This window comes from Gadus morhua, chromosome 17, assembly GCF_902167405.1.
Source record: "Gadus morhua chromosome 17, gadMor3.0, whole genome shotgun sequence".
Lineage (NCBI taxonomy): Eukaryota > Metazoa > Chordata > Actinopteri > Gadiformes > Gadidae > Gadus > Gadus morhua.
The window spans coordinates 3361266-3387860 of NC_044064.1; the positions used below are offsets into that span (position 1 = coordinate 3361266).

The 26595-nt window shown below is 51.9% G+C and overlaps 1 protein-coding gene across 1 annotated transcript in view; it reads right to left on the minus strand.

Moving 5' to 3' along the window:
• Positions 1-12261: 12261 nt before the first annotated feature.
• Positions 12262-26595, minus strand: part of dhx15 (DEAH (Asp-Glu-Ala-His) box helicase 15) — a 28908-nt gene continuing 14574 nt past the window's right edge. The window contains 8 exon segments of the mRNA XM_030338360.1: positions 12262-13036; positions 13597-13766; positions 15249-15439; positions 15898-16020; positions 18641-18832; positions 21669-21777; positions 22206-22355; positions 22846-22932. Of these exon segments, the coding sequence (XP_030194220.1) occupies positions 12919-13036; positions 13597-13766; positions 15249-15439; positions 15898-16020; positions 18641-18832; positions 21669-21777; positions 22206-22355; positions 22846-22932 (1140 nt within the window). The 3' untranslated portion in view covers positions 12262-12918.

Below are 26595 nucleotides of genomic sequence, written 5' to 3' on the forward strand. Positions count from 1 at the left end.
CGTGGGTCAAAAATCGTGATACAAACCGAATCGTGAGTTTGTGTATCGTTACAGCCCTAATCGACGCGCTTGCTGTAAAACGCACTTGCGTGACGACGCATTGAAAAAAAACATACACAGGCCAAGGTATCTTTATCAAGAGGCCCGGGACTCAAACCATGCATACACACCACCGCGACCACGACAACAGAACAACAAAGGCGTCTCACGCTCTGTAACGCGGGGGGACGTCGAAAAAAACGATTGGAAATCCGAGAAGCGCCGCGTCAGACGTGGAGGGGCGGTGACGAGGCTGTGCGTTACCGTGGATACTGTGGAGAAGGTGATGGGGTGGAGGGAGGGGGGGCAATGCGCTCTCTTCCCCTCACGGGGCCTCCGGCTCAATTAGCTCGGCTCATCCTGTCGTTGTGCTGACGGAGAGGAAAACAGCTCACAACACACACTGTACACACATATACCATGCAGTCCAGGGGGTCCGGTCGGCCCTCTCTGTGTGTGTGTGTGTGTGTGTGTGTGTGTGTGTGTGTGTGTGTGTGTGTGTGTGTGTGTGTGTGTGTGTGTGTGTGTGTGTGTGTGTGTGTGTGTGTGTGTGTGTGTGTGTGTGTGTGTGTGTGTGTGTGTGTGTGTGATTGACGGGAGCCCAAGCGTGCTCAGTGTAATAAGCGCCCGGCCTGGTCGGGCCGTACTTGCAGAAATGCCTAAACCCGCCGATATTAATAGCAGGAATCTGTCACGGTGAATGTCAGCAAGTACAAAGGGAAACTTTTGGGTCTGTCTGGACTCATTTATTTGGATGTGGGGGGGGGGGGGGGGGGGGGATAGAAATAGAGGAAGGGGAATTGGCAAGGGAGCCAGAGTGGAGAACTGGGTTTGTTGAAATGGATTGCATCGTCCCATCACACCCACAGGAAAGTTTAGCCTCCGACAACTCTTTTAGCTGAACCTACACACACACACACACACACACACACACACACACACACACACACACACACACACACACACACACACACACACACACACACACACACACACACACACACACAACACACACACACACACACAGTGTTCTGGAGAGAAGTCCACGCAGCATGTTTCAGAGCACTCAGGGGGTTCTCAAGGGGGCCAGCCACCTCGATCCATAGCGCTGTTTGAGGGGGGGGGATCATCCACAACCTGGTAGCCCAGGAAACCCTGAAAGGTCAAAGGTCGGTCTGGGAGGGGGCCACAGCCAGTGCACACATATTTGGAGGAGGAGCTTGGGAACGTCTCCGTGGCAGTGAGGGGAAGAGCCAAACGGGCCACATGTGGTCTAGGAGGTAGAGCGGGTTGGATGGGAACCGGAAGGTTGCTAGCTCAATCGCCAAGTCCTCCTAGCGGCGTGTCGAGGTGTCCCCGAGCGAGACGCCTCACCCTGACTGCTCCCGACGAGCTGGCTGTCGCCCTGCGTGGTCGACACCGCCGTCGGCGTGTGAATGTGTTTATCGATGGGTGAGCATCAGGCAGTGTTGTAAAGCGAGCGGCCGCTGGTTGAGACAGCGCTCTATAAATGCGGTCCATTTACCATAACGTGATGAATTCATGCTCATTCATAACGTGGGAATAGGCACAGTTTAATACACGCATTCGTTGACATTCGATTCGTGACCCTGAGTGCAGACAAGAGGCCGCGACAAAGGAACACAAGCGCTAATCCAACCCAGTCGTGTACATCTCGCCGGTGAACAACCAGTCTCCCCCGTCTCCCCCGTCCTCCCTCAGCCGCCGTGACTGCATGCTCTCCCCCCCCCCCCCCCCCGCTTGGTCGGGGGGCGGCCGCACAGCGCGGCAATAAAGCGTCTGAACAAAACAAAGTAAACACACTGATGACGGCGATAACGATGGAAGGTAGGAGAGGAGGACGAAGGTCAGCGCCAGGGCACAGAGAGAGAGAGAGAGAGAGAGACAGAGAGAGAGAGACAGAGAGAGAGACACAGAGAGAGAGAGACACAGAGACACAGAGAGAGAGACACAGAGAGAGACACAGAGAGAGAGAGAGAGAGAGAGAGAGAGAGAGAGAGAGAGAGAGAGAGAGAGAGAGAGAGAGAGAGAGAGAGAGAGAGAGAGAGAGAGAGAGAGAGAGAGAGAGTTTTGTTTCCTTTCCCGGCTCGCAGCGGCAGGGGTCCAATCTGAGCGTGTGCGGCGGGCTCGTGGGGGGGAGGAGGGAGGGAGGAAAGGAAGGTGGGGAGGGAGGGTGGACGGGGGGGGGGGGGAGTTGCGTGCGTAGGAGCGCGTCTGTGCAGAGGTTAAGAAAAGCAATTAATCGGCAGCAGAGATAATCAAAGGAGCCTCCCTCCCTCCAGACGCAGAGAGAGAGAGAGAGAGAGAGAGAGAGAGAGAGACAGAGACAGAGACAGAGACAGAGACAGAGACAGAGACAGAGACAGAGAGAGAGAGAGAGAGAGAGAGAGAGAGAGAGAGAGAGAGCGAGAGAGAGAGAGAGAGAGAGAACAAGCTGTTTACAGACACGGCTTGCGCCATCAAAAGCCCAGCGGCCGAGCCCAGAGCTGCCGGCCCTCTGCCGTCTCAGGTGAGAGTGATAACACTTCAATGGTGCCGAGACCCCCGGAGTGGGGGTTTCTCTCACACACACACACACACACGCATGTACACACACACACACACACACCCACACACACACGCACGCATCGTTCCTTTTATCTGAGATATTGCAAAGTAGCTGGATGGGATTTGACACGTTTCTTTTTCCTCCCCTTCCCGTAATCAGAGAGCCCTGCGTGGACTGGAGGAGGTGTGTCGCTCTACTGTGAAACGTGGCGGATGGCATAAAACGGCTTGAAGAGGCGCGGGCGAATGGCAGGATCAATGGGGTGTTTTTCAATCAGGGCTATGAAATACACCTTCTGCACATTATCTGGTGGAATACAGTACAGAGCCCCCCCCCCTCTGGTGGTCTGACTGGAACCCTAATGTGATACTCTGTTCACGCACGCACGCACACACGCGTGCACACACACACGCACGCACGCACACACGCGTGCACACACACACGCACACACACACACACACACACACACACACACACACACACACACACACACACACACACACACACACACACACACACACACACACACACACACACACACACACACACACACACACACACACACACACACACCACTTTAGCCTTTGAAAACGTTGCTAGTGAGTTTGTTGCCGACAGGAGCCTCATATTTAAACATCAGCGGTACAGTGAGACTCCCCGACCGCGTGCAGACCCCCTCATCCACCAAGAAACCCCCCCACCCATCCTCCCTCGGTCCATCTGCCCTCTGCAAAGGCCTGAACTTCACCTTTAAGAAGAGAGACCCCCGTCCCCCGTCCCCCACCCCCCTGCATGCTCCAGATCTCTGAACATGTGTCTCCACACGTCGCGCCCCTTTAACAGCTGTCAGCGGCGGCCGGTCGCCTGATCATTAGAAAGGGGTGTGTGCGTCGTGACAGACAGACAGACAGACAGACAGACAGACAGACAGACAGACAGCCAGACGGACAGCAGGTCAGCGGCAAGTAAGTGGCTGCACTTTCACAAAGTTCTTGATGAGATAATTAGCCATCCATATCTGGGCAATATGTTCCGGCGCGGAGACAAGGCGCTCATTAAACCGCTGACAGGCCCCGGGCCCCCTATTGGGGCCCCTACAGAACCCGGAGCCGGGGAAGAGCTCCAGCAGACGAGGACTTGTTGACTTGTTTGGGGGGGGGGGGGGTGAGAGGTCGAGGAGGATTGATGATGAAAGCGTGGCTGTGTGGGCGACTAACGACCAGCTAATGCCAGGAATAAACACCTTTACCTCAGGGGCTTTGATGCAAGGCCGCCTACACTGCGGAGGATGAAGGGACACAGACACAAACACACGCGTATGTATGGAAACCGCTACCTTTAGTAGCATCCAATATGAAAAGGTTCTCCTCCATCAAACAATAGGAGCGAGCGACTCTGTGGAGAGATAAAAGGAGGCGAGCCATGAATCACGCTTTAGCGAGGGGCGTCTGACACACAAACACACACACGAGTACATCAAGTATGTCAGGCTTCCCGAAGCGGTTTCCCAACGACGTTCTTCTGAGCCGAAAACCACAGTGCGTCGACATGCTCTTCGTCAAAACAAATTGAATAAACGGACGCTGGGAGGCGGGGGGTAGGGGGGTAGAGAGAGAGAGAGAGAGAGAGAGAGAGAGAGAGAGAGAGAGAGAGAGAGAGAGAGAGAGAGAGAGAGAGAGAGAGAGAGAGAGAGAGAGAGAGAGAGAGAGAGAGAGAGAGAGAGAGAGAGAGAGAGAGACAGAGAGAGAGAGAGAGAGAGAATGGATTCAAGTGGGGAGCGGTTTTAAAGCCATGAATGAATCAAACGCATGCACGAAATGTGTGATGAAACTTTCAGTACCAAGGACAGCAGCCCCCGGCATAGCAAGAGGGGAGAGCGAGAGACAGTGGAGGGGGGGGGAGGCATGACCGAGAGAGACCGGGGGAGAGAGAGAGGGGAGAGAAAGACAGAGAACTGGGGGGAGAGAGAGAGCAGTGGGGGAGAGACGGGTGGGAGACAGTGTGAGCGATAGACAGGGGAGAGAGAGAGGAGGGGGAGAGAGAGAGCAGCAGATGGGGGAGAGAAAGAAGCGAGGGGGGGGGGGGGGGGGGGGCAGGGGAGACAGAGAGAGAGAAAGATGGGAAGAGGCAAGAGACGCGAGAGAGTTCATTCAGTAATTAAGTGAACCCTCATCCCTCATGCAGTTCAGTGATCTCCACAAATGCCTTCAAAAATCCCTCTCCCCTCTTCCTCTCTCCCTCCCCCTCTCTCTCTCTCCCCCTCTCCCTCTCTGCTGAATAATGTAGAGGCTTTTCCCCGGTCCTCAAGCTTGAGTGGCTAATCTGACCACAAGAAGAGGCCATGTCAACATCTCCCCCCCACCCCCACCTCCCTCACCCCTCCTCCCCCCTTTTGACTCCCCTCCGGGTTCAGTTCTTTATATATTTACTCGCTCACTCGCTCCTTCACTCATGCCTCCACTACAGGCCCAAGGAGGTGGGGTTGCGGGTGGTGCTGGCAGTGGGTGGGGGGGACTAGACTCTTATGTACATGATTTTGTCACAAACGCCCCAAAAAAAGCCTTTTAAGGAGGGGTTGCCGGGAGGGGTTCAGAATGGAGGCTAGTGCACGCTATGCCTCAGAAGGAAGCCTGGATATTTCCACGGGTTAGGAGTGACCTAAACTGGACGGCCCCAGGAGGCTTCGTGTCTCGGACTAAAAATGGACTATGACAGCCGAACAGACGCACAGACAGACGCAGAGCCTTCCCTTTGTGTCTGGGTTGGCCCTACTCTGTAGAGACTTTAGCGCTTTGAAGAACATGTAGAGGACTTTGGATGGGACAAAATATCGATATGGTGATACATCGTTGCCCCACTTGTGCGATACAAGAATGGATATGCTGGCGAGTAAGACAGGAAATATCACCCCAAATAGCAATCTTTGAATTAATAAAATAGGCGCTCTAAACAAATTATCCCTATGCCTCAAGGTGGCGCTCAACCCATGAATGAAGAAAGCTTGAACGGAAGTTAACTAACCAAAGACGAGTAACTGAAAAACTAATTTTGGACCGTGATTAAAGACAAAAATTCAGCACTTAATCTTTTCATTTCATATTCATCGTTACAGGATTGTCTAACAACATATAGATTGTTACAGAATCGCTGTATCGCATATCTTAGAGTGAGGTACCCTTTGATTCCCCACCCCTGTAGAGGACCCTTTTAACCAGTCATAACCCAAACAAACCAAAACGCATACCACTACAATTGCAACAAGATGTAATAATTCCGATGCAGAATTCTCAGCTGAGTGAAAGCAGTGGGCTATACACTCCCGCGGAACCCATCTCTACAAACGATCACATCTCACAATTCTCTGCTCTGTCTTTCCCTTGGTTTTCGTCACACAAAGATAAACACACTTATCTCGATCTTGGCATATCGGACAAGCTAAATTCTGCGTGACAGATGCTATCCGAACGTTGTCATATCACCCGCTAGTTTAAACCAGAACTTGTAATGTCTGGTGGATTATAATTGAGACAAGGCTTTTTGTTTCCTTCAAGTTTTTTAGTGTCTGCATAACCTCACAATATTCCTCCTAATGTTCAACCATCAAACTCTGAGTTAGATGATCCGTATCCTCTACCGGATGGAATTACCTGTAACTCAAAACAGGAGAAACCACATGGGAGCCGTTGTTTAAATGTCCGCCATTATGAACAGATTTTGGACGCAAATAATCCTTGTTATTATATCCCCAGCTCCCCAGATGGCAATAAGATACCCTGAATATAAGATATATTTAAAACAGAAAAAACACTGTTGAACGAGTTTAGCATCAGATCACTCAGCGTGAACAGTCAAAAACAGCTTAGAAGAAACAAACCGGGATTTTATAGCCAATAACGTAACAGCCTACTGGTTTCACCACCAGAACTGAAGAAGTTCGGAGGACATTTTTAATTGATTAATTGGCTGACTCGGGCGGTCACGTGTGACTCTGGGAGTCAGGCAGCCTGATTTAACACTCAGGGAGGGTGGGGAGTAGTCGATTGGATCTGAAAACATCAACATGGGACTCGACCAAACAACCTGAAAACAACATCTTGGTGCAACGTCAACACAGCTGCTTCCGGGAACACTCCCTATAAGGACAGGTGAGCTCATCGCTCATCGTGGTGTCCGCCAGCGATGATGAGAGGTCGACCCGTCCCTCGGGATCACACGCGATGCCGTCGGATGCCGATGCGGCGCGAGGACGATATTCCACGTTAAAGGACTCAACCCCCCGCAAGCCTGATGCAGACTAAACCCCGGGTCCGGATCCCTGACCGCCCGAACCCGTTAGTATCGCGATGAGTCGACGCCCCCGTCCCTACCTGCTCCAGGGGGTCCTCCCAGGTGAGGCTCACGAGCCGTGGGGGGAAGGACTCGTCCTCCGCTCGCGCGTAGCCGTCCATGGCCGCCGTGCTGCTGCCGTGGGTGGGTTTGTGTGTGCGCTGGCTCCGGCTCCGGTACCGGCGACGTCGAACCGAGCTGTGCTGTGTGTGCGTGCTGCTGCCTGGTTTGCTGTCACGTGGACGGCTCGGATCGGAGCCAGGGGGGGGTCCGGTCCGGTGGACGGGGTCCCTCTTCTGGACTCGGTCCCGGTTCATGTGTGTCTTTAATTTCTAATCCACTGTAGAGAGTTTGATCAACTTTATAAACGTCAGGGTGGTCGTGGCTCTGCAGCGTCAACAGGTCTGCGGTGAGCGCTGGGATCCGACAGGATGTGATTCACTGAACTCATTAAGTGTGCGGCTCTGGTTGAAAACACAAGGCTGTTGTTTTTTTAACTCCAAATCGCATCCTTTTTCTTGTGCGCCTACGGTGCTGCAGCTACTCTACAGTAGGCACTGCTGCACCCATCTTGCAAGCATACAAAACATGCAAGTGATGTCACTTATCAGCCCACCTGTAGTGCTGCCCATGTATCTTATGCTGCAGAGGATTGTGGGTAAGAAGAGCCTAAATTGCTTGCATACTGCGAATTGCGACCGTATGTAGTAAGTACAACATCCTGGTATTTTTGGCATACTGCATTTCCCTAAGTATTTTTTTGGACAAACTAAGGGTGTGTTCGAAATGACTTACTAATTAATTACTACCTACTAAATACTTGGCTTACTACTCGAATCCTTAAATAATGATTGAGTAATCCATTTTGAGTAATCGACGTTCGGAAGACCGTTCTTACTTAACCCCCTCAGATGACGTGAATCAAATGACGTGTCAATAACCTACCGGCCGGGCGCCGTTAATAAATATTATAAATAAATATATAAACGTCACATTTAACGTCACAGTACATCTTCAACCTAAGGATTTGCGGTGATATGTTAAAAACAATTATTAAACAATTACATCGGTATGGCTGTGGGCTCTGCTGCATGGACATAATAAAGTCTGCTGCTGCGGCTCCCCGTTTAGCGCCATTGCTTCCATTGTTCTTTTGAATAGACGCAGTGCATTCTGGGGCAGTTGAGTACGTCTAGTAAGCTAGCGATGCTTACACAAAATCTTTCCGGAAGTAGAAAACATTCGGATACTACTCGCTTACCTAAAACTCGCTTACTACGTTCTGCTTACTCAATTTTGACGTCATAGTTAGTAAGAGTAAGAAGCAAGTAGGTGGTTTCGAACACACCCTAAATCTGTTTCTAGCATGCAAATTTGTATGATGGTGGTATGGGTGATGGAACGCAAGGAAAGCCCTCAGCAGGGCTCTGTGGACACGCCCCTCCTGGTGGACACGGCCCCTTCCGGTTGACAGGTGTTCCCGCCTCAGACAGACAGGCAGCTGATCAGCCAATGAGGAGTTAGACATTCATAAGAGTCTTGGGGGGTCTTGGTTCTTCTTGAAGTCATCCAAGATATAATTCGGTAACCATACAACAGATGGAAAAAAATCTATAAATAAAACAATTATAAAAAAATATATAAAACAATTCAAGACAATTCCACTTGAGTGAAACTGGAAATAGCTCCCCAAATGTGTTGGAAGACGAGACACAAAAAATGAATGAAGAAGTTTATCAGTCGTAGAAGTAGCGTATAGTCACTCAAACGCCAGCCACAGTCAAGAAGCCACAAAGCAGCCATAGACACCTTATCTACGGCTCCAACCTTGGTTGTACCCAGACTTCATGTACTTCCATAATTACAAGCCTCCATGTACTTAACATCATTATTTTATCGAATCGCATTGATAAAACGTCTTTCTAATAAATGGCACAAAATAAAAACCTGGCGTATTCAAGCTAGGGCCCCAAAAGGCACAGAGGGCCCTGTGGTGTCACAGCCGTCGGAGAGCACGAGGCCAGCCCACGGAACAACGCCGTTTGTTCTCTGGCCCGTATCTCTCGGTCACCATCAGCCATAATCTGTCCCCCTCTGTAGATTAATTTAAAGATTATGAGGCCCCCCATACGTTGGTCTGGCAGAGAGAGACGAGCCGCCACCGAATACATCAGAGAGTGTCTAGCCGGGGGCACGCAGAACGCACGCCGCAGTGGTTCCGCCCCTCTCTGTGTTGTCCGGTGTTCTGCCAATCTAGGCTACCTCTCAAATCATACTACCTAGTGGTTCTGCGCATGACCACACTATGGATCCGTGATACACATACTGTACCATACATACGCTACCAAACACATAAGATAGCATTTTTAACCCTATCAAAAAATGCTCCCTTATGTGTTTAGTTTCGATCTGTAGATCTGTATCCTCCATCAGATGACGCTCCGGCCACAGAACGTTATTTTACACTACTACTCACTCCATGTACACTGTAAGAAGAATTCAGGGGTACAGTTTGTGTATTTTATACCACTACTACACCACGGGTCAATATTGTCATGCGCATGCGCAGAACGACTAGGGGGCAAGATCTGAGTAGTAGCAGAGATTGGCAGAACACCAGAATCCACCCAGTATGCGGTCTCTGATGTGGGTGGCTTGCTATGTCCTCTTCATCATGACACCTTAAAGGATAACCCCACATCTCCCGCACCACTCCAGAAACACAACCCTGTCAGACAAATACATGCACCAGTGTGCATCTTTTTTTTCTTCGAGGGGACACTTCTGTCCCTCACACACATCTGTAGAGGAGGACTGAAGAGGCGGAGGCGGGAGTTAAATAGCGGCGACCAATCACATCAGTGTTACACCAGCGAGGGGGCGTGTGTTGTCCATCTGTCCGTCGACGCACTTTAAGAGAGCCTGCACATTTCCGCACGTGGCGAATCCTCTGCCACTTACTTCAACTAGGTAGACGGGGTTTTTTTATTCACACAGGAAGCAAAGCACCCCCACTTCCGCCCCCACTCCCCCCTCCTACACACAATATAGCCAATCTATCAGGGCTAACCTGGTGGCACCCGCGCACACTCCTCTTCCACAGGTAACTGTCAGAGATGCTATGATTGAATTGTTCCCCTGCCCTGTCACCAGAGGAGCTATTACTTTAAATTAGCATACAAATTCAAAGCGGGACAGATGGATTTGTCACATTCCACTCGCCATCTTCTCACTGGCTTGGGTGTGTTTGTCCTTTCGTGGTGTAGATAACACACCTGTCTGTGGCATTAAGGATTCGGGGGGTGTGTGTGTGTGTGTGTGTGTGTGTGTGTGTGTGTGTGTGTGTGTGTGTGTGTGTGTGTGTGTGTGTGTGTGTGTGTGTGGTGTTTCCACAGTAAGCCCTCCCCCCCATCACAGCCTGAGACGAGGATTGCCGATGATGAAGATGAAGAATCCCCAGCCCGCTTCATTCTTCATCATGATCATCGTCAAGAGGTTGCTCCCGGAGGTGTTGATTTCCGCTCTTTTTGTGACCTAAACAAAGCGAAAGCGGGGCAGGTTTTACTTTTGGGTTGTCAGCGTATGGGAGGGAGGTGGGGTGGGGGTCTGTTAGATAAGGCCAACCATAACCATGAAACCATCGCTGACATCAGCAGGGATGAGAATCTAACTAGCGAAAGAAAAATCAGTCTGGGGTTCGGCCGCTGAGAATAATGAGCCCAGACCAACCGCAGGGCCCTAACCCCCTGACCCCAAACTGCCCTGTGGTATTGTGTGTCATTTACATTTTGATTGAATATAAGCGGTCGATAATCGATGCGACGGAACGCTCTCCACTTCTATGTGATCAATTCCACCCATGCACGCCTCAGTAACGTTTTTAGTCTCCTCTAAAACATGTCAACGTAAAATAATCTGACATTTGCGGGGCCCGAAAAGAAAATTCTCCCCAAACAGTGGCGCCTCTTTCTCGGACATTAAGAACGCATGACTTGGAGAAGCAATGATTTCCTTTTGTAATTATGGCAGCTTTGAATCAATGGGATGTATTGAGCATGGGGGGGGGGGGAAATGTTTCTACCTCAAAATCAATTCCACATAATTTCCACATCAACTCAAACTAATGGGTTTTCCATCGGCTTCTCGCCGCCGCAGAATCCCTCCCTGGACAACCGTTCCGTGGTTCTGTGTGCGTTCTGAACCAGAGGGCCAGACAATTTTACAAAACCAGTCTCCCAACCGTGTGGACGATGGAAGACACACACGTTGGACTGCAGTCCAAACAGACATTATAAAATAACCCTTGGCTGGCTTTGTGGCTCTGTAAAATGTCCCTCTTTCAGGTTCCCTATTCTGTGTTGAAAATCCTGTATTCTTAAAAGCCTTTCTCACCAAAACGGAGACCTGCCACCGGTTGTAATGCATCAAACTATTAGCGAGTAATTAGCTGTTCCTCACTCAATAGTTTGAAGCGTTACAACCGGTGTCATGGGCTGGGCCCACGTTTCTAGAAGCAGCTCCAAATGAAACGTTTTCTCCGGCAGAAACATGCCGGACCTAGGGACAGTCGACGGAAATACTTCTTAGAGTTTTTGAAGCCTCCAGCAGGGTGCTGTGACATGGGGCGCCGATCGCTCTTTGGACTCTATCTACAGGGGGGGGGGGGGGGGGCTGGGTCTGAGCTTCAGTGGGTGGCGGTACATCTTCTGATGCCACCCGTTCCAATCCCCCTCCCTGTTAAGATCTCTCGCTCGGCCGATCTAGACTCCCCTCATGGGGGATGCTGACCCACACTCTCTCCAGACTTTGGGTTGGAGTTTTGTCGTATTTGCTGCAACACGTTGTGGCAAGTTGTTAAAATCATTTTACTCTAAAAGCAAATGCTAACGTTTAACTGAGCAACCATCTGCAGCGTGTAATATAAGCTGATCTTGTTAAAATCTCAGGTTGGTATTCCCGAAAGATGCTATGAAAGCAATTATTTGGTTTGTGTTAGTAAATGTGGTGAGGGATAATCGAGATTTTTTAAAAGGCGTGATATTATGCCACCAGGTGTGAGTGGAACAAGTTACAAGCAGTTTATAAATCTGCCTATTCCTGTGTTTTAGTGGGCAAGTGGGCGTGTCACCCTAGATCATACTGGATAGATGAGCAATATTTGCTGCAGTCCACTGATCTATCCAACATAGATCTAGATGGACATGCCTACTTGTGACATCACTAAAACTCAGGAAAAGCCAAATTAAAAAAATGGCGAATCATACACACACCTGGTGGCATAACATCAACCCCGTAAAAACATTAAAAAAAAGAGACGAACACATACATAGTTTTTTCTACAAAGACAGTTTTATTAATTTGAACAGTTGACATGAAACTTGAACCATCAGTGCACTCTTCCGAAAGTCTCCTTGACACAAGAAAATATTCCTTATACCTACAATCAAAATACACTTCCGTCCAAAGGAACCGGGAGCTCAGATTAATAGCGTTGAGCAGTTCTTTAAGCAGAGCAGCGCGGCTGGAGGCCGTCGCCGCCGCCGCCGCCGATGTTTAACCGGGGATCGTTGAACACATTAGCATTTCTCTTGAGGAATGTTGATCCTTGGCAATGCTGTGACAGAAACGCTGCGACAGGCCCGTCATTTGCAACCACTAGAACACATTTTTTTCTCCGGGGTTTATTAAAAAAATGCACTCGTGTTGAAACTGCAGGGTAGCTGGGAAGAAAACCAACGGGGATGGGGGAGGAGAGAGAAAAACCTTGAAATAATAAAAAACACGAATCGACCGTCGTGACACCACATGTCACACCGCACGGAGAGGAGACGGAAAACAAAGGAATAAACGCTAATAAAATAAAACAGTGCTCAGAAGAAGACTTCTGGTGTTGGTTTTGTACAGCTGTTGCGGGAACGACTCTGTTGTGGTGGTGGTACTGGTGGTGGTGGTACTGGTGGTGGTGGTACTGGTGGCAGGGTCGCTCAGTACTGGGTGTACTCTTTGGTGGAGAGTTTGGCCACGATGCGCTCCAGCTGCCTCTTGGCCTCACACTGGGGGAAGTTCCCCATCTCGTAGTACTGGGGGGCCACCTTCACCAGCCTGGGGGAGACACAGGGAGTCAGAGAGGGAGTCAGTGAAGGGAGGAGTGGGGGAGGGTGGGAGAGTCTGAGTGAGTGAGTGAACGAGTGAGCGAGAGTGAGTGAGTGAGTGAGAGTTTGATTGGTTGATTGAGAGTCTGAGTGAGTGAGTGAGTGAGAGTCTGAGAGTTTGACTGAGAGTCTGAGTGAGTGAGAGTTTGATTGAGAGTCTGAGTGAGTGAGAGTCTGAGAGTTTGATTGAGAGTCTGAGTGAGTGAGAGTTTGATTGAGAGTCTGAGTGAGTGAGTGAGAGTCTGATTGAGAGTCTGAGTGAGTGAGAGTTTGATTGAGAGTCTGAGTGAGTGAGTGAGTGAGTGAGAGTTTGATTGAGAGTCTGAGTGAGAGTCTGAGTGTTTGATTGAGAGTCTGAGTGAGTGAGAGTTTGATTGGTTGATTGAGAGTCTGAGTGAGTGAGTGAGAGTTTGATTGAGAGTCTGAGTGAGACAGTGAGAGTGAGTGAGTGTCTGAGTGAGTGAGTGAGAGTGAATGTGTGCGCTTGCGTTGTGGGTGTGTGAGACGCACCACTCTGGCTTGATGTCGGTGCAGGTGCGGATGTAGTTCTTGGTGGTCAGCACAAACTCGTTGTAGAGCACCCACTCAGGCTTGTGGTCCAGCACGGTGGAGGGGTGCAGCTGCACCACCTGGTTGTCCTTCACCGTCAGGTAGTGGCCCGTGCGCTCCAGGTGGGCGATCTGAGCAGGGAGGGGGGAGAGAGGGGGCGGAGAGTCAAGGATCAGGACACCTGAACAGCAGCACTGAGCTGACAGCGGAGAAGAAGGCTGCTTTGGGGAACCGGAACGTCCAGAACGAAATGTTGGGAAGAAGAGCTCAGCGGTCCGAAGAGGACCAGGGAGGAGGCTAGGGTCTGAGGGAGGAGGCTAGGGTCTGAGGGAGGAGGCTAGGGTCTGAGGGAGGAGGCTAGGGTCTGAGGGAGGAGGCTATGGTCTGAGGGAGGAGGCTAGGGTCTGAGGGAGGAGGCTAGGGTCTGAGGGAGGAGGCTAGGCTGGAGGTAGGGTAGAGCTCAGTGGATCTCGTCCGTGCTCAACAACAAAGCTGCATTTAAACCACGATCCTGAGCCCGGTCCTGGAGCCTGGGTCCTCGCTGAGCGTCTGTTCCATCGTTTGTCTGCGCTGCTCAGGGGAGACCCTCCACGCTCAGACGACACAGGCAACAGCCATTCCCTCACATCTTGCACTCTCTCACTTTACACGCACAGATTTTTAATTACAGCTAAGCCAAACAATCCGACGCTAAACAAACAAGCAGAGAACAGAATATACACGTCAGTGCATTTAAGGCCAAGCCGACCGGGCTGGTTTCAGAGCTGCCGGAGAGAGAGAGAGCGAGAGCTAGAGAGCGAGAGAGCGAGGGGCTGTGCTTTGCAGCGACCGGTGAGGCTGCTGTGATTAGCCCGGCCAATCAGTCTCAATAAAGACCTTTTCAAACAAAGACACAAACTCCCAACGCCCCGCAAACTTGAACACGGGGCCGCAAATTTGTCTCCCCGATAAAGGTTAATGTTGACAAATATTTAAATATTAATGTCGTAACTCAACTTGTCATGCGCCCCCCCCACCCCCCCTCTTTTCTCTGGTAACCGCGGCAACGGAGCCTCGGCGAAAATGCCATTTGTTTCCCTGTGCGGTGAGTAAATTAACCTAATTCGGTGCTGTGTGTTTAAATCAAAATGCCCATATTTGCACACACTTTAATCCGCTGTGGTTATTTACGTTGCTTCACGGTACGCTGCAAATGATTTAGATCCATTAATCAACGCGGTGACAGGGAGAGGGTTGGTAAGCGAAAACCCCATCACTATGGCCTAAAGACACTATGGCATCCGTCTTCTGATCTGGGATTCGTCCAAAGAACCACTAGGATTTGTTGCCATGGTGAGGCCTTCCTCTTCCCCAAAGCCCCAAAAAACATCAAAACCGTGACATCCAGAAGATCCACACAAAACAGGAAGATCATAAACAAGATAGCAACAAAATGGACGCATATTCCAATCAATCAACCAGCGATGAGGCGTACCTACAACTTACTCCTTTCCAAAAACCGGCCCCCCCAAAAAAAAGTATTAAAAAAATCACGCGAGAAACCGGGACAGCCACTTGGCTCTGCCTTGTGCCGGTGACCAGGCCCCGCCCCCTCACCCCCCCACTCCACTGACCTGCATGAAGAAGCCGGTGACCAGGGCACGGCGGATGTTGATGTAGTAGTCGCGGCTGGTGAACTCGGTGCTGCGGCGCGGCAGGCTGAAGCGGTCCATGATGCGGGACAGCTGCTGCCGCACGTTGTCCGCCGACATCAGCGAGCGGTAGTTCACAAAGTTGTCGTAGCACCACTGGGTCGCCTCGTGGTCTGGGGGGGGGAGAGAGGGGAGGGACGGTTAATGGCAGGCAATGAGGAGGGCAGGGCCAAGGTATGGATGAAAGAGCAGCGGACGCTTCTGATGAAAATGTACTTCTGGTTACCTCAGAGTGAGTGAGTGTCTGAGTGAGTCAGTGTGTAAGTGAGTCAGTGTCTAAGTGAGTGAGTCAGTGTGTAAGTGAGTCATTGAGTGTCTGAGTAGGTCAGTGTGTAAGTGAGTGAGTCAGTGAGTGGGTCAGTGTGTAAGTGAGTCAGTGTCTAAGTGAGTGAGTCAGTGTGTAAGTGAGTCAGTGAGTGTCTGAGTGAGTCAGTGTGTAAGTGAGTGAGTCAGTGAGTGTCTGAGCGAGTGAGTGTCTCTGGCAGTGAATGTCTCAGTGTCTCAGTGTGTGAGTGCCTCAGGGTGTGAGAGTGAGTGAGTGTCTCAGTGACTGAGCGAGTGTTGGACCTACTCTGCTTGAAGGCGTGGTAGACGTTGAGCAGAGTCAGGTGGTCCCCGTCGATGTGTGCGAAGCGCATCTTGGACTCATCCGCCGCCTTGCGGGCCTCGGTGGGGCGCATGAAGCACTGTGGGACTAAACAGGGTTGGTGTGGGCCCCAACACGGCCGCCCGCGGGCGTGAGTTAAGCAGTTCCCGCACGGAGCAACATAACGCCTCTCTGGGACTAGCAGAGAGGCTCAGAGGCAGCTCGCAGGGCCCTGACCCCCCCCACCCCCCACCCCCCCCCCCCTGCACACGGCGCCCGGGGCGCCAGCCGAAAGAGAGAGAGAGGTGGGAGAGTGAGGGAGGGAGTGAGGGGGCGATGGACGGACGGACGGACCATGTCCAGAGTGAGTGGACGGCATCTTTCTCTCGCGAGGAAGGCTAACGCCTCGTGCCCACTGCACCGTCAGTCAAAGGACTCAGAAGGCGTGGCTGACGGATGCGGGAGGTTTCCAGGGTCGTCAGAGCCCGAGTAGTGTCACAGTGCTTACATTTGCATACGCGATCTGATTGGATGACGGATCCGTTGCTGCCGAAAAAGTTGACCATTTTTTCAACTTTTTGACAGAGCCTTCAGCGCACGGATCCACAATGCATTGCGCGTCCGTCCCCATTCAAAGTCTATGGGGATCAGTCAACGGACGGATGCAGGGGGCATGAGGCGTAAGGTGGCCGTGGCTGTGGACGAGTGTAGCACGCACTCCGTCTTATAACAACCGCAGACAAAGAATGTATCACTTATCCCGTGGCTGTGTCTCTAGGAGATGCCTTCAAATCCGAGATGCGTGTTTGCCGTCTGGGAAAGGAAAGCTAGCTTGTAGACAATGCAAAGGGGCGTTTGCAGAACTATCAACACTCTTAATTCCACCATTAAGCCACTTCTGATCACCATCTGCAGCTATGAATAAATATAAATGCAGGGAGAAGGATACTTGCTCTGACAAGCCAAGAAGTAAACCTATGCAGTTCGTGCTGCAGCACGAAGATGTCCAAAAGCACAGGACAAAATACCCTCCAAGGATCCCAGGAAGAGAAATAAGAGTCTTCCACTTACGGCTTCGAGGAAATTTTAAAGAAACCTGCCAAAAGTGAATTCAAACAACGTCTGTCATCCTATATCGCTCATCGCCTGTGTTATTCAATTTTATTTTATTTCATATTATAGCATTGTTCAGGAGAGTTTTGGACACAAAAAATATCATTTCCAGCTATGACTGCTTTGCCCGTTTTGTTGTGCATTCGACAATGAAAGAACTTGACTTGATAAGGGGCCAGGGCTCTGCGTACATACACAGACCGGGAAGGAACCCAAACACACACACCCACACACACAGACCTCATCACCATGGCAGGCCGGAGAGAACGCTGAGATATAGAGTGTGGTTAGGATCCAGTCAGACTGATGAAGACAAAGCCAGCGGCGAGCGAAGGCAACAACCGTGAGCTATCGAGCCAAACGTCAAACGCTGAGAAACTACAACACACTATACATCTGTCCACCCCTCCCAATGCATCAGCCCTGTCTCCCTACACATCAGTCCACACACCCCGGTCCCCAGCCATGCCTCACACCAGCCTATAGACGCCGGATGAACCAACAGCAAGGCTACCGAGCTGATACTGATTAGCACGTGATGAAGGCCGTGAGACATGCTTCGATCCGACATTTTGGAGAGGCCAAGACTGGCCAGCAAAGTCAACAGGGAAGCTGCGGTTTTCCAGCTTTGATAAAATATACATAATACAAATATAAAAAACAACTCACTCTTCCTTTTTCTTTTCAAGGGTTTCTTCCTTGCTTATTAAGGCTGTTTCATCTTGCCCTATGGGGGGCTAGGGTTGGGGGGGGGGTCATAAGTAAACGGCCTGTTAAGCCCTTTGAGACTGAACCTGGGATTAAGGGCTACACAAACAAAATTAAATTGAAAGAATCTTGACCTCTCCAATATGTCGGCCGTTGAAAGCCTAAAGCCCTTTCCATGTACGTCCATGTATGTGAGGTCCACCGTTAGCCCGCTGGTTAGCTAAAGAGCTGTACTACAGCCGGGAACGCCGTCAGGTTGAGGCGGTAGCCCCCACAACCCAGCCCCCCCTCTCCTCTCCTCTCTCTGGCGGCGGTCCCAAACCCAGCCAGCGGTTGTGGTCTACACACAACACACGCCGCTCGTTAACAACCACGGATGGAGAATACGTCGACAGAGGAACACCAATGAGATTCATCACATGGAGGCACGCTGTGCTTCATCAGGCAGAGTGGTCAAAGTGGGCCGCGGTACATATGCGACGTCACCAGTCAGGTCCATAGCAGCAATGCTAGGTAAGAGCATCGTCTGACCGCGGCAAAAATACAAAATTATTTGTTTAAAAAAAAATAAGAAAAACTTTTATACTAAACGAAAACCCCCAAAACAACAGTCAATATGTCAGACCCTTAATTCAAATTAAATTGCTACAACTAAAATAAAACAAAACACTGGCCCATTCAAATATACCAGGCTTGACGTTGTTGGCATACTGTTAGTCTGAGATTACCACAGAGGACAGGGGGGTCTCTGCCTAATCACCCCCGCTCTGGCCTGGACTCCGTGGGGGTGAGTGGAGGTCCCGGACAGCCAGAAGGGGGCCTCTACGCGGGCCACAGGGCCCGGCGGGGGTGGGGGGGGGGGGGGGGGGGGGCGAGGAGGCGGAGGGAGCCAGCCCTGGGGCGTTACCTGACAGCATGGCGGTGATGGAGAGGATCTCGTTGGAGCAGTTGAACTCGCAGCTGGCGATCACCATCTTGGCCAGCTGGGGGTCCAGGGGGAACTCGGCCATCATGGAGCCCAGCTCCGTCAGGTCCCCGTCGTCGTTCAGCGCCGCCAGGTAGTTGAGAAGCTCCAGCGCCCGCATCAGAGTCTCCGGGGCTGGGGGGGGGAGGAGGAGGTCATCAGTCAGAGTGGATTGGTGGACATCAACACGGTGCAAGGGACGGAGATAATAAATACGTGCAAATGGATTTTGGAAGGGAGTAGGGCGGTCCAAGCTACGTGGAGTGGGTGAGGGGGGAGGGATGGATGAGGGGGGAGGGTTGGATGAGGGGGGAGGGTTGGATGAGGGGGGAGGGTTGGATGAGGGGGGAGGGTTGGATGAAGGGGGGGGACTGGATGAGAGGGGAGGGCTTGATGGGGGGGATGGATGAGGGAGAGGACTGGATGGGGGAGGGCTGGATAAGGGGGACGGCTGGATGAAGGGGGGAGGGCTGGATGAAGGGGGGAGAGTTGGATGAAGGAGGGAGAGTTGGATGAAGGAGGGAGAGTTGGATGAGGGTGGGTAAGGCGATCCAGGGTAGCTAATGCAATCACTACGGGGGGGCGGCGGGGGGGACCTTGTACTAAATTCCTCCGCACAAAGGGCCCCCCCCCCCCCCGGTTATACGATTTCTCTCTCATCTCTGGAGGTGCAGTTATTGACCTTCAGCGAGCGAGCGCACACGTCTTTCGTCCGGTCGCACGTTAACTCAAATGCAACCGGGAGCTCGGCCACTCTGCTTGCTCCCTGCGATTTGATTTCTCGAGTAATTCCCCCATTTCATATCAGCAGGTAGGTCTTTTCTTATCGATCGGAGGCATCAGGCTAACTTCTCTCCCCCCCCCCCCCCTCCTTCCCACACACACAGAGCCGCGTTGCTTACCGTCGCGAATGGGTCCGTCTGATTTACAAGTACTGGTAACGTGGTGGAAACCCAATCTATACGCCATGGCCCTCATCAGAGGCCAGCTATTGACCACCACCGCGACGCGCCAGAACCCGATGTATTAAACCAGCGGACGCAATCGATGGGAGGAAAAGGCTAAAATGCCCATTGCGTCGCGTTTGGCTTTGAAGAGCACTTCGGCGAGAATGTCACACAACAAATGAACGCCCCCCACCCCCACACCCCTGCCTAGCCCTCTTGTAAATTGCTAGATTTATTTTGGGCCTTTAATGACAATAACAAGACAAACAGTGCAGCCACGTGTCACCACTAAATCTGTGCCGACGCTTGGATATCACATAAGCGGGCATTTTTCCGTAAAAGGGCCTTGACGTAGCCCGGGGTTGACGTGTAACCGGTGGGTTGCTAGTTCGATCCCCTGCTCCACCTAGCCGAGTGTCTGGTTATCCCTGAGCGAGACAACTACCCGTAACTGCTCGTGACGAGTCGGCTGTCGCATGCACGGTTGACTAGGCCGAATGTGTGTATGAACCATGTGAGTCGCTTTGAATAAAAGCGCCGGCTTAATGCCCGAAATGTAAATGAAACATCTATTCATAATAATCAGAGATTTACTATAGGATCGTTGATGGTTTTAAATGAAATAAAGCTACAATAGGGACGAATTAACCAACCGGGGTTAGTGTGTCTGAGCCTCGACGACCTCTGAACCCATGAGTCATGGAAACAAAACGATCGCGCATGCCTGCCTGGGGCTCCACAAGGCCACCGTTGTCTGTCCCCCTTCTTAACCCCCGTTCCTCTCAATGAACCCCCTTTCACCACTCATCGAGACCAGGGTCTTAAAGTGGGAGGAAGGTAGTGGGGTGGGGGCGAGCGTGGGGGGGGGGGGGGGGGTCAGCATCACACACACCCGTAAATCGGCTTTGAAGCCTGAACCCTAGGCTGCTGTGCTCGCTGCCTGGGAGGGGGGGGCCGGGGGTCGCTGGAGAGATCGCTCCAAGTGGATAAATAAGAGAAGGGGGTAAGCTCTGCCCTCCCCCCCCCGTCCCGGCTAGACTCGCCAGACGAGAGCGGTGGGTGAGTTGAGCCGTGCCGGGGTGTGTTATTTTGTGAAAGGTGGGGCAGGTGGGAGGCTGGGGTAGGCGGGGTGGGGGTCAGTCACGTCTCACTGGAGGAATATAAAGGGAAGGCACTAGCAGAGGTGATAGCGGACCTATTGATGTAACCAATTTCATTCTCAAAATGGCGTTCGCCACGGAGGATGGGGAGAGATGGGTTTAATCTCGGGCGGTGAGATGAAAACTATATTACAGCGCGAGAGAGTGTGTGTGTGTGGGGGGGGGGGGGGGGGTGGAGGTTAGGGTTAAGAAAGAAAGAAAGGCCGGGGGGGGGGGGGCAGTAGGGGATAGTAGGGGATGGGGTCCATCTTGGGAGCCCAGTGTGGTAGCGGGAGCCTTCAGGGAAGTGTTTTTTCTAAGCTGTGTACCGAGCCAAGTAGGAGATGTAAAAGCCAAGCCGTGCCATTGTACCCTCCGCTGTCTAACCGCCGCTGCTGCGACGAGGGGAAACGGACCCCGCTCTGGTGATGTAGCCTCATAAAAACTGCAGAGCAACACACAGACGAGGCACATATCTCCTTCCCGAGGAGCCCTGCCTAATTCCCAAAGATTCGGTCCGCGCTATTTGATATGTGCCAAGATTGTTTTATCTCTGCTTGTGTTGTTTTTTTCTCCCCCCCCCCCCCCCGCTGAGCTCCCAAGTGACACAGCCGACCCAGATTTGATATTACACATCAGAGTACAGCTTAACCAAAGGGATTGTGCGATTTCACAGGCGCTTTCCCCAGTACACGGCATTCATTTGATACAACAGACGACGTTAATGGATAGGGAAGTGTGTGTGTTTTGTTTTTTTCTGCCGCCGACAAGACAAAGATTCAACCCTTTTCCTTTTTCATGTGGAAACGCAGAAGTCGGGGACTCGAGCGACGTCTCTCACGTGGCGGAGGTGGAAAATATAAAACGGGTAAAACCCAAACCGACCTGGTGGATCCATGAAGTCGAAGTGCACCAGGTCGTCGATGCCAAGCTTCTTCAACTGCAGCACCACCGAGCCCAGGTTCGACCGCAGGATCTCGGGGTATGTGTTGTCCTTTGGGTTACGGAGAGGGAGAGCAGAACTGAATCAGTCGGAGTAACCGAAGAGCCATTAGAAAAAGAACGAAAAGGGTCTCCGTTTACCCAGGCATCGCTTAGAACCAAGATGGCCACAACCTTGTTCATTAGTCACAATGTGGCGAGAAACTATTACTACTAGAGCCCAACGGATACGGGATTGGAGATATATCTGTGATAGGCTGACATCGGCACACCGATATACCGCTCTGGCTCGAATAACTACGACAAAAACGTAAACAGAGACTTGGAAATATCTCAGAAACCAGAGTCAACCATGTCCTCAAGGGACATGGTTGACTCCCAGGTGTGGAGGTAGGGAACCCAAAAGAAACGAATTCTGCTGTTTTGGTCAAGAAGACGAACTTGAGAACAATACAAATAAAAAATAAACCTGCCACCGACCTGCATCTCCGTCTTGTAGGCCTTCTCCGTGTAGAGACGGAAGCACTTCCCCGGCCGGGTCCTACCGGCGCGGCCTGCCCGCTGCTGGGCCGAGGCCTTGCTGATGGCCGTCACCAGGAGAGACTCCACCCGGATACGGGGGTTGTACACCTGGGCAGGTGGCGGAGGAGGGAGGAGCAGAACGCAAGACACGTGAAACCGGAATCAAATGGACATTAGCCGCGCAGCCTGCTGTACGGCAGCAAACCGGGCTGTCACACAGTAGTAGATGAGATGGAATTAGAATTTGTTGTGCGTGTGTGTTTAGCCGTGGCCGGTAATTGCCAGCTGTTGACTGGTTAACGTGAATGAAATCCGCAAGAAATGTAAACCGTGTCAGACATTTGTGCGGGTTATAGAAAATAAACACTGCCCAACACACACACACACACACGCACGCACACGCACTCCTTGGCTGCAGAAATGTCAGTGGAATAAATAAATGAGCGGCCCCTCCATCTCTTCCTCCGTCCCCCGCGTCGCCGTGTTTATCTTGGGGTTCCCAGGCCACAGAAGCAGATGATCGGGGGGAGATAAGACGGTGTGGAGGCGCCGGGGTCGGGGGTGTGTGTGAGTGGGGTCAGGCGAAGGGGGGGCTAACCTTTTGCTTGGCAAAGCCGGGATCAATTACAAACACCACGCCGTCGATGGTCAGGGAGGTCTCGGCGATGTTGGTCGACACCACCACCTGTTGGAGACGGGGAGAACAGCGGGGGGTGAGGAGACAAATCGCAGAGGGGGGGGGGGATCAGAGGGCCTCTAGCCCCACTACGCCCAACACCGCCAAAGGGCTGGTGGATGAAGGAGATAGAAATAACAGACGGTGTGGGGGTGAGGTGAGCCATTTGAATGCACCTACCGCGGACGGAAAACTAAAAACGGTACATTGTGATTCATCTTAACATACACTTTCTTCCCTTTACTTAATACACATTGAAAAGAGCACAAAGAAACAACCAGAAATAATGTTTGAAACAGGATGAAACCGATAATACGGGAATAGTACATTTGTCAACGGAATTACTACGGCAGGCGACGTCCGCCAGGAAACGGGGGACATGACAGTCGTGCTGCGGGGTTGTGTTCGCTACGCTAACAACCCAGAAACACACACGACTCGAGTTGTGCGTACAGAGCGGGCCAGTGGCTGTTTGTTTTGGGTCGCGATGCCTCGGCGCTGCATCGCGGCTAATGCGACCGAGCAGGGGTGGCCCGAACGGCAGCGGCCCAAAACAACACTCACAACGCGGGCCAGCGGGCCAGCGAGCCGTCAGCGCGCCGCGACGACCGCCGCGACGCAGCTCAGCGTCCGTCGCAACCAATTACAACTGCTCTTTTGTTCCGGTGGTTTGCTCAAGGGCTCCTCTGCCATCTTGTCTTGTAAGGACGTTAGAAACAGAGCTCCAAGTATTTCTGCTTGGTTGGAAGAAACTAAGAAAAAAAAACTCTTGGGTAAAACTCTTGAGAAATGTGAAAACCTGGCAAACCTAAATTAAGAAGAATATGTATCCACGGTACATACCCATGTGTGGGGAATAACGTTGTGTAACGGTACGGGAAGACTCATTTCAGCGGAAGGAGGCACATTTGGGGGGGGGGGGGCACAAGGGGGGTGACTCACGCGCAGGATGTAGCGAGCCAAACCCCCTCATCCCCCCGGAACTGTTTCAGATATCACACACGCTTACCCCTCCATCCGACAAACGCCCAAAAAGAAACCGAGGAGCCAGGCAGCGTAGCGATTAGGAAGGTGGGCGGAGAGTTTGCCACAAATTAATCAAATAAATAAAAGCTGTGTTTGTTTGCGTCTGTGATGTTCCCAGATGAGTCACAGGGGGAGGCGGCGGTGGTGGTGAACTCAGGGATTTATGTCAACGTTAAGAGGGGACGACCAAACCGCCCTATTCCCTCTTCCCCTCGTGATTCATCCTTACTTCTGAATAAAGAAAGATCCATTACCAACACTGTGGAGCGGAAACACGGCGCGATGCAGATCTTTGAGGAGCGGGGGTTGAGCTGGGATCACATGGCGGGGCTGCGACTGGGGGGGGGGGGGGGGGGGGGGGGGGGGGTGTGTGGGGGAGTGGGGGGGGGTTTGCGTTGCAATTCCTCAACTGTCAGGGTTTGTATGCGAGCTGATCAAAGCAGAGGGGTCAGGCCGCAGAAAGAAAAGTGGGATGGTGCGTGAGTTAAATTAAATGGTGGTCGGGCTGCGAGGCCGATGCGAAGAGAGGCATGCCGGGGGGGGGGGGGGGGGGGGGGAGTGGAGGATAGCTATGTAGCCAGCTCAGCTCCCAGTTCTCCGGGGTCTTTTTCCATTACAATTATCCCCTATAGCGAGCCTGTCTACGAGGATGACAGCTGAATAAGAGCAGAGAAATCAAATGAGTCACAACACCCTATGGTTCATTCTCTCACTGCGTCTCTTCCACCCTCTCTCCATCCCTTCGCTGTGTATCCGTGTCTCTCGCTTTCTCCCCTTCACTGTTTCCACGTCTCTCTCCCCCCTCTCTCACTTCAGTTTTTCGTGTCTCCCTCTCTCCCTTCACTGTGTCCATCTCTCTCCCTCTCTCTATCCCTTCACTGTGTCCGCGTCTCTCCCTCACCATCCCTTTCCCATCTGTATCTCACTAGTCTCTCTTGCCTTTTTCTTTTATGTGTCCCTTTCTGTCCGTCTCACTGTCAGACTCCGTCTTTCTGTGCGCTGTGCCCCCCCTCTTGCAGTCTGTGTGTATCTCCCTGTCCGTCGATGCATCCGTCTTTGCTGTCCGTCTCACTCACGGTCATACACAAGCAGAAGGAAGAGGGGCGTGGGGAGAGAGACGGAAAAGAAACGCTGTCGTCTTACGTAACCTTGGAAACCAAGTGGCCGGAGAAAACCCTTTGGACTCTTTTTACGGCGGTCCAACGCTACAGCGACTCGTGAACAAAGCGCCTGGCCTGCTTGCCCTGGTGGCTGGGAGCTGCCGCCCCAGTGTCAAGGCAAACGAAGCCGAGACGAAGACACCCTGTGCTGTCGACGTCCGAGTTTGAGCATGAGCTGCCAAAACGGTGAAGCTGAATCACTCCAAGAACTATAATAAAAGATAAACGAATGCATAAAACACAGCCCTGGTTCAGAATATCTCCGGGCCCGCAGTTTCTTCAGTTATAAGACTAGCGATAGCTAGTTAAATTATAGACACTTACCCAGCGCCGATATCGGCAGGGACATTTTAAAAAGTCGACACAGATGTCCATTAAAAAGCTCCAGCCCGGGCCAGGATTCTCTTTTGTTATTTTCTTTCTTTGCGTTTCCAGATATATTCGACAGGTGCAGAGAAATGTCCCATCTCCGCAAAGTCAATGAGCCGGACAATCGCGGTCTGGAAGGACGGAGCGCGGCCAAGAAATGGACGCGCCGAGCCGCCAGGTGACGTCGACCATTTTCTTTACTCTTCGTCACCAATCAAAGTCAGCCGTCTCCATGGTAGAGGTAGGGTGGTGTGTGGGGGGGGGGGATCCATGTCCCGGTAGACCTGAACCCACAGGCCCCTCTCCTGTTTCAGGAGGCACGGTGGCGTAGGAGGAAACTCTCCAGGAAGCATTGATTCCAAGGGCGTACACTGGAGCCCAGTAAGGGCCACTCAGTGCTGCTACTCACTCCTCTCCCTCTCCAAGGTAGCGTGGGCCGGGCGGCGTTGACGCGCATCACTTCTGGGTTCTTAAGGGGGGAGAGGACATGAGCGAACCGTGGCCTGATTCGCTGGAGCGGGGCGGGGAATGGGTTCATGAATAGTGCTTCCACCCAAATTGGTGAAACAGACAAAACCAAAGCAAACGCTTGAGGAGATCCAGCCTAAGGACTAGTCGGCTCATTTAAACGGATCGGGCGAGAACCGGATCGTCGACCGGCGAACGCCTCCAAAAGCCAGAGAACGTCCCAAAGCAAACCTAGCACCACAACAACGCGGGGCTGATCTGTGACGCGTCGGGCTGGCTAAGAAGGATTATAGTCTTTTTTCGGTAATTACCGAATTGTGGTTCAGACGATTAAAACACTTTAAAAAAGGAGGAATTACAGAAAGAGAGGGTCCTTGAGGAAACGGAGAGATGACAAGCTAACATGTTATGCTAATCAAGGGATTGCTTAATGCGGTCATTAGCATGCACGGCAGCAGCCCTGAAATCCACCACACACCTCTCTACTCAAGCCTGCCTGGGTCGACACATTCCCCCACAATCCAGTCCGTGACTTGGACACCGGTTAAGTCCAATGTACTGGAGCAAACTCACTTCCCAGCACAGCGGCGCCGGCATGGGATGCCACTGCTGGGCTAATTTGGAATGCTCCTGGGACAAGAGGGGGGAG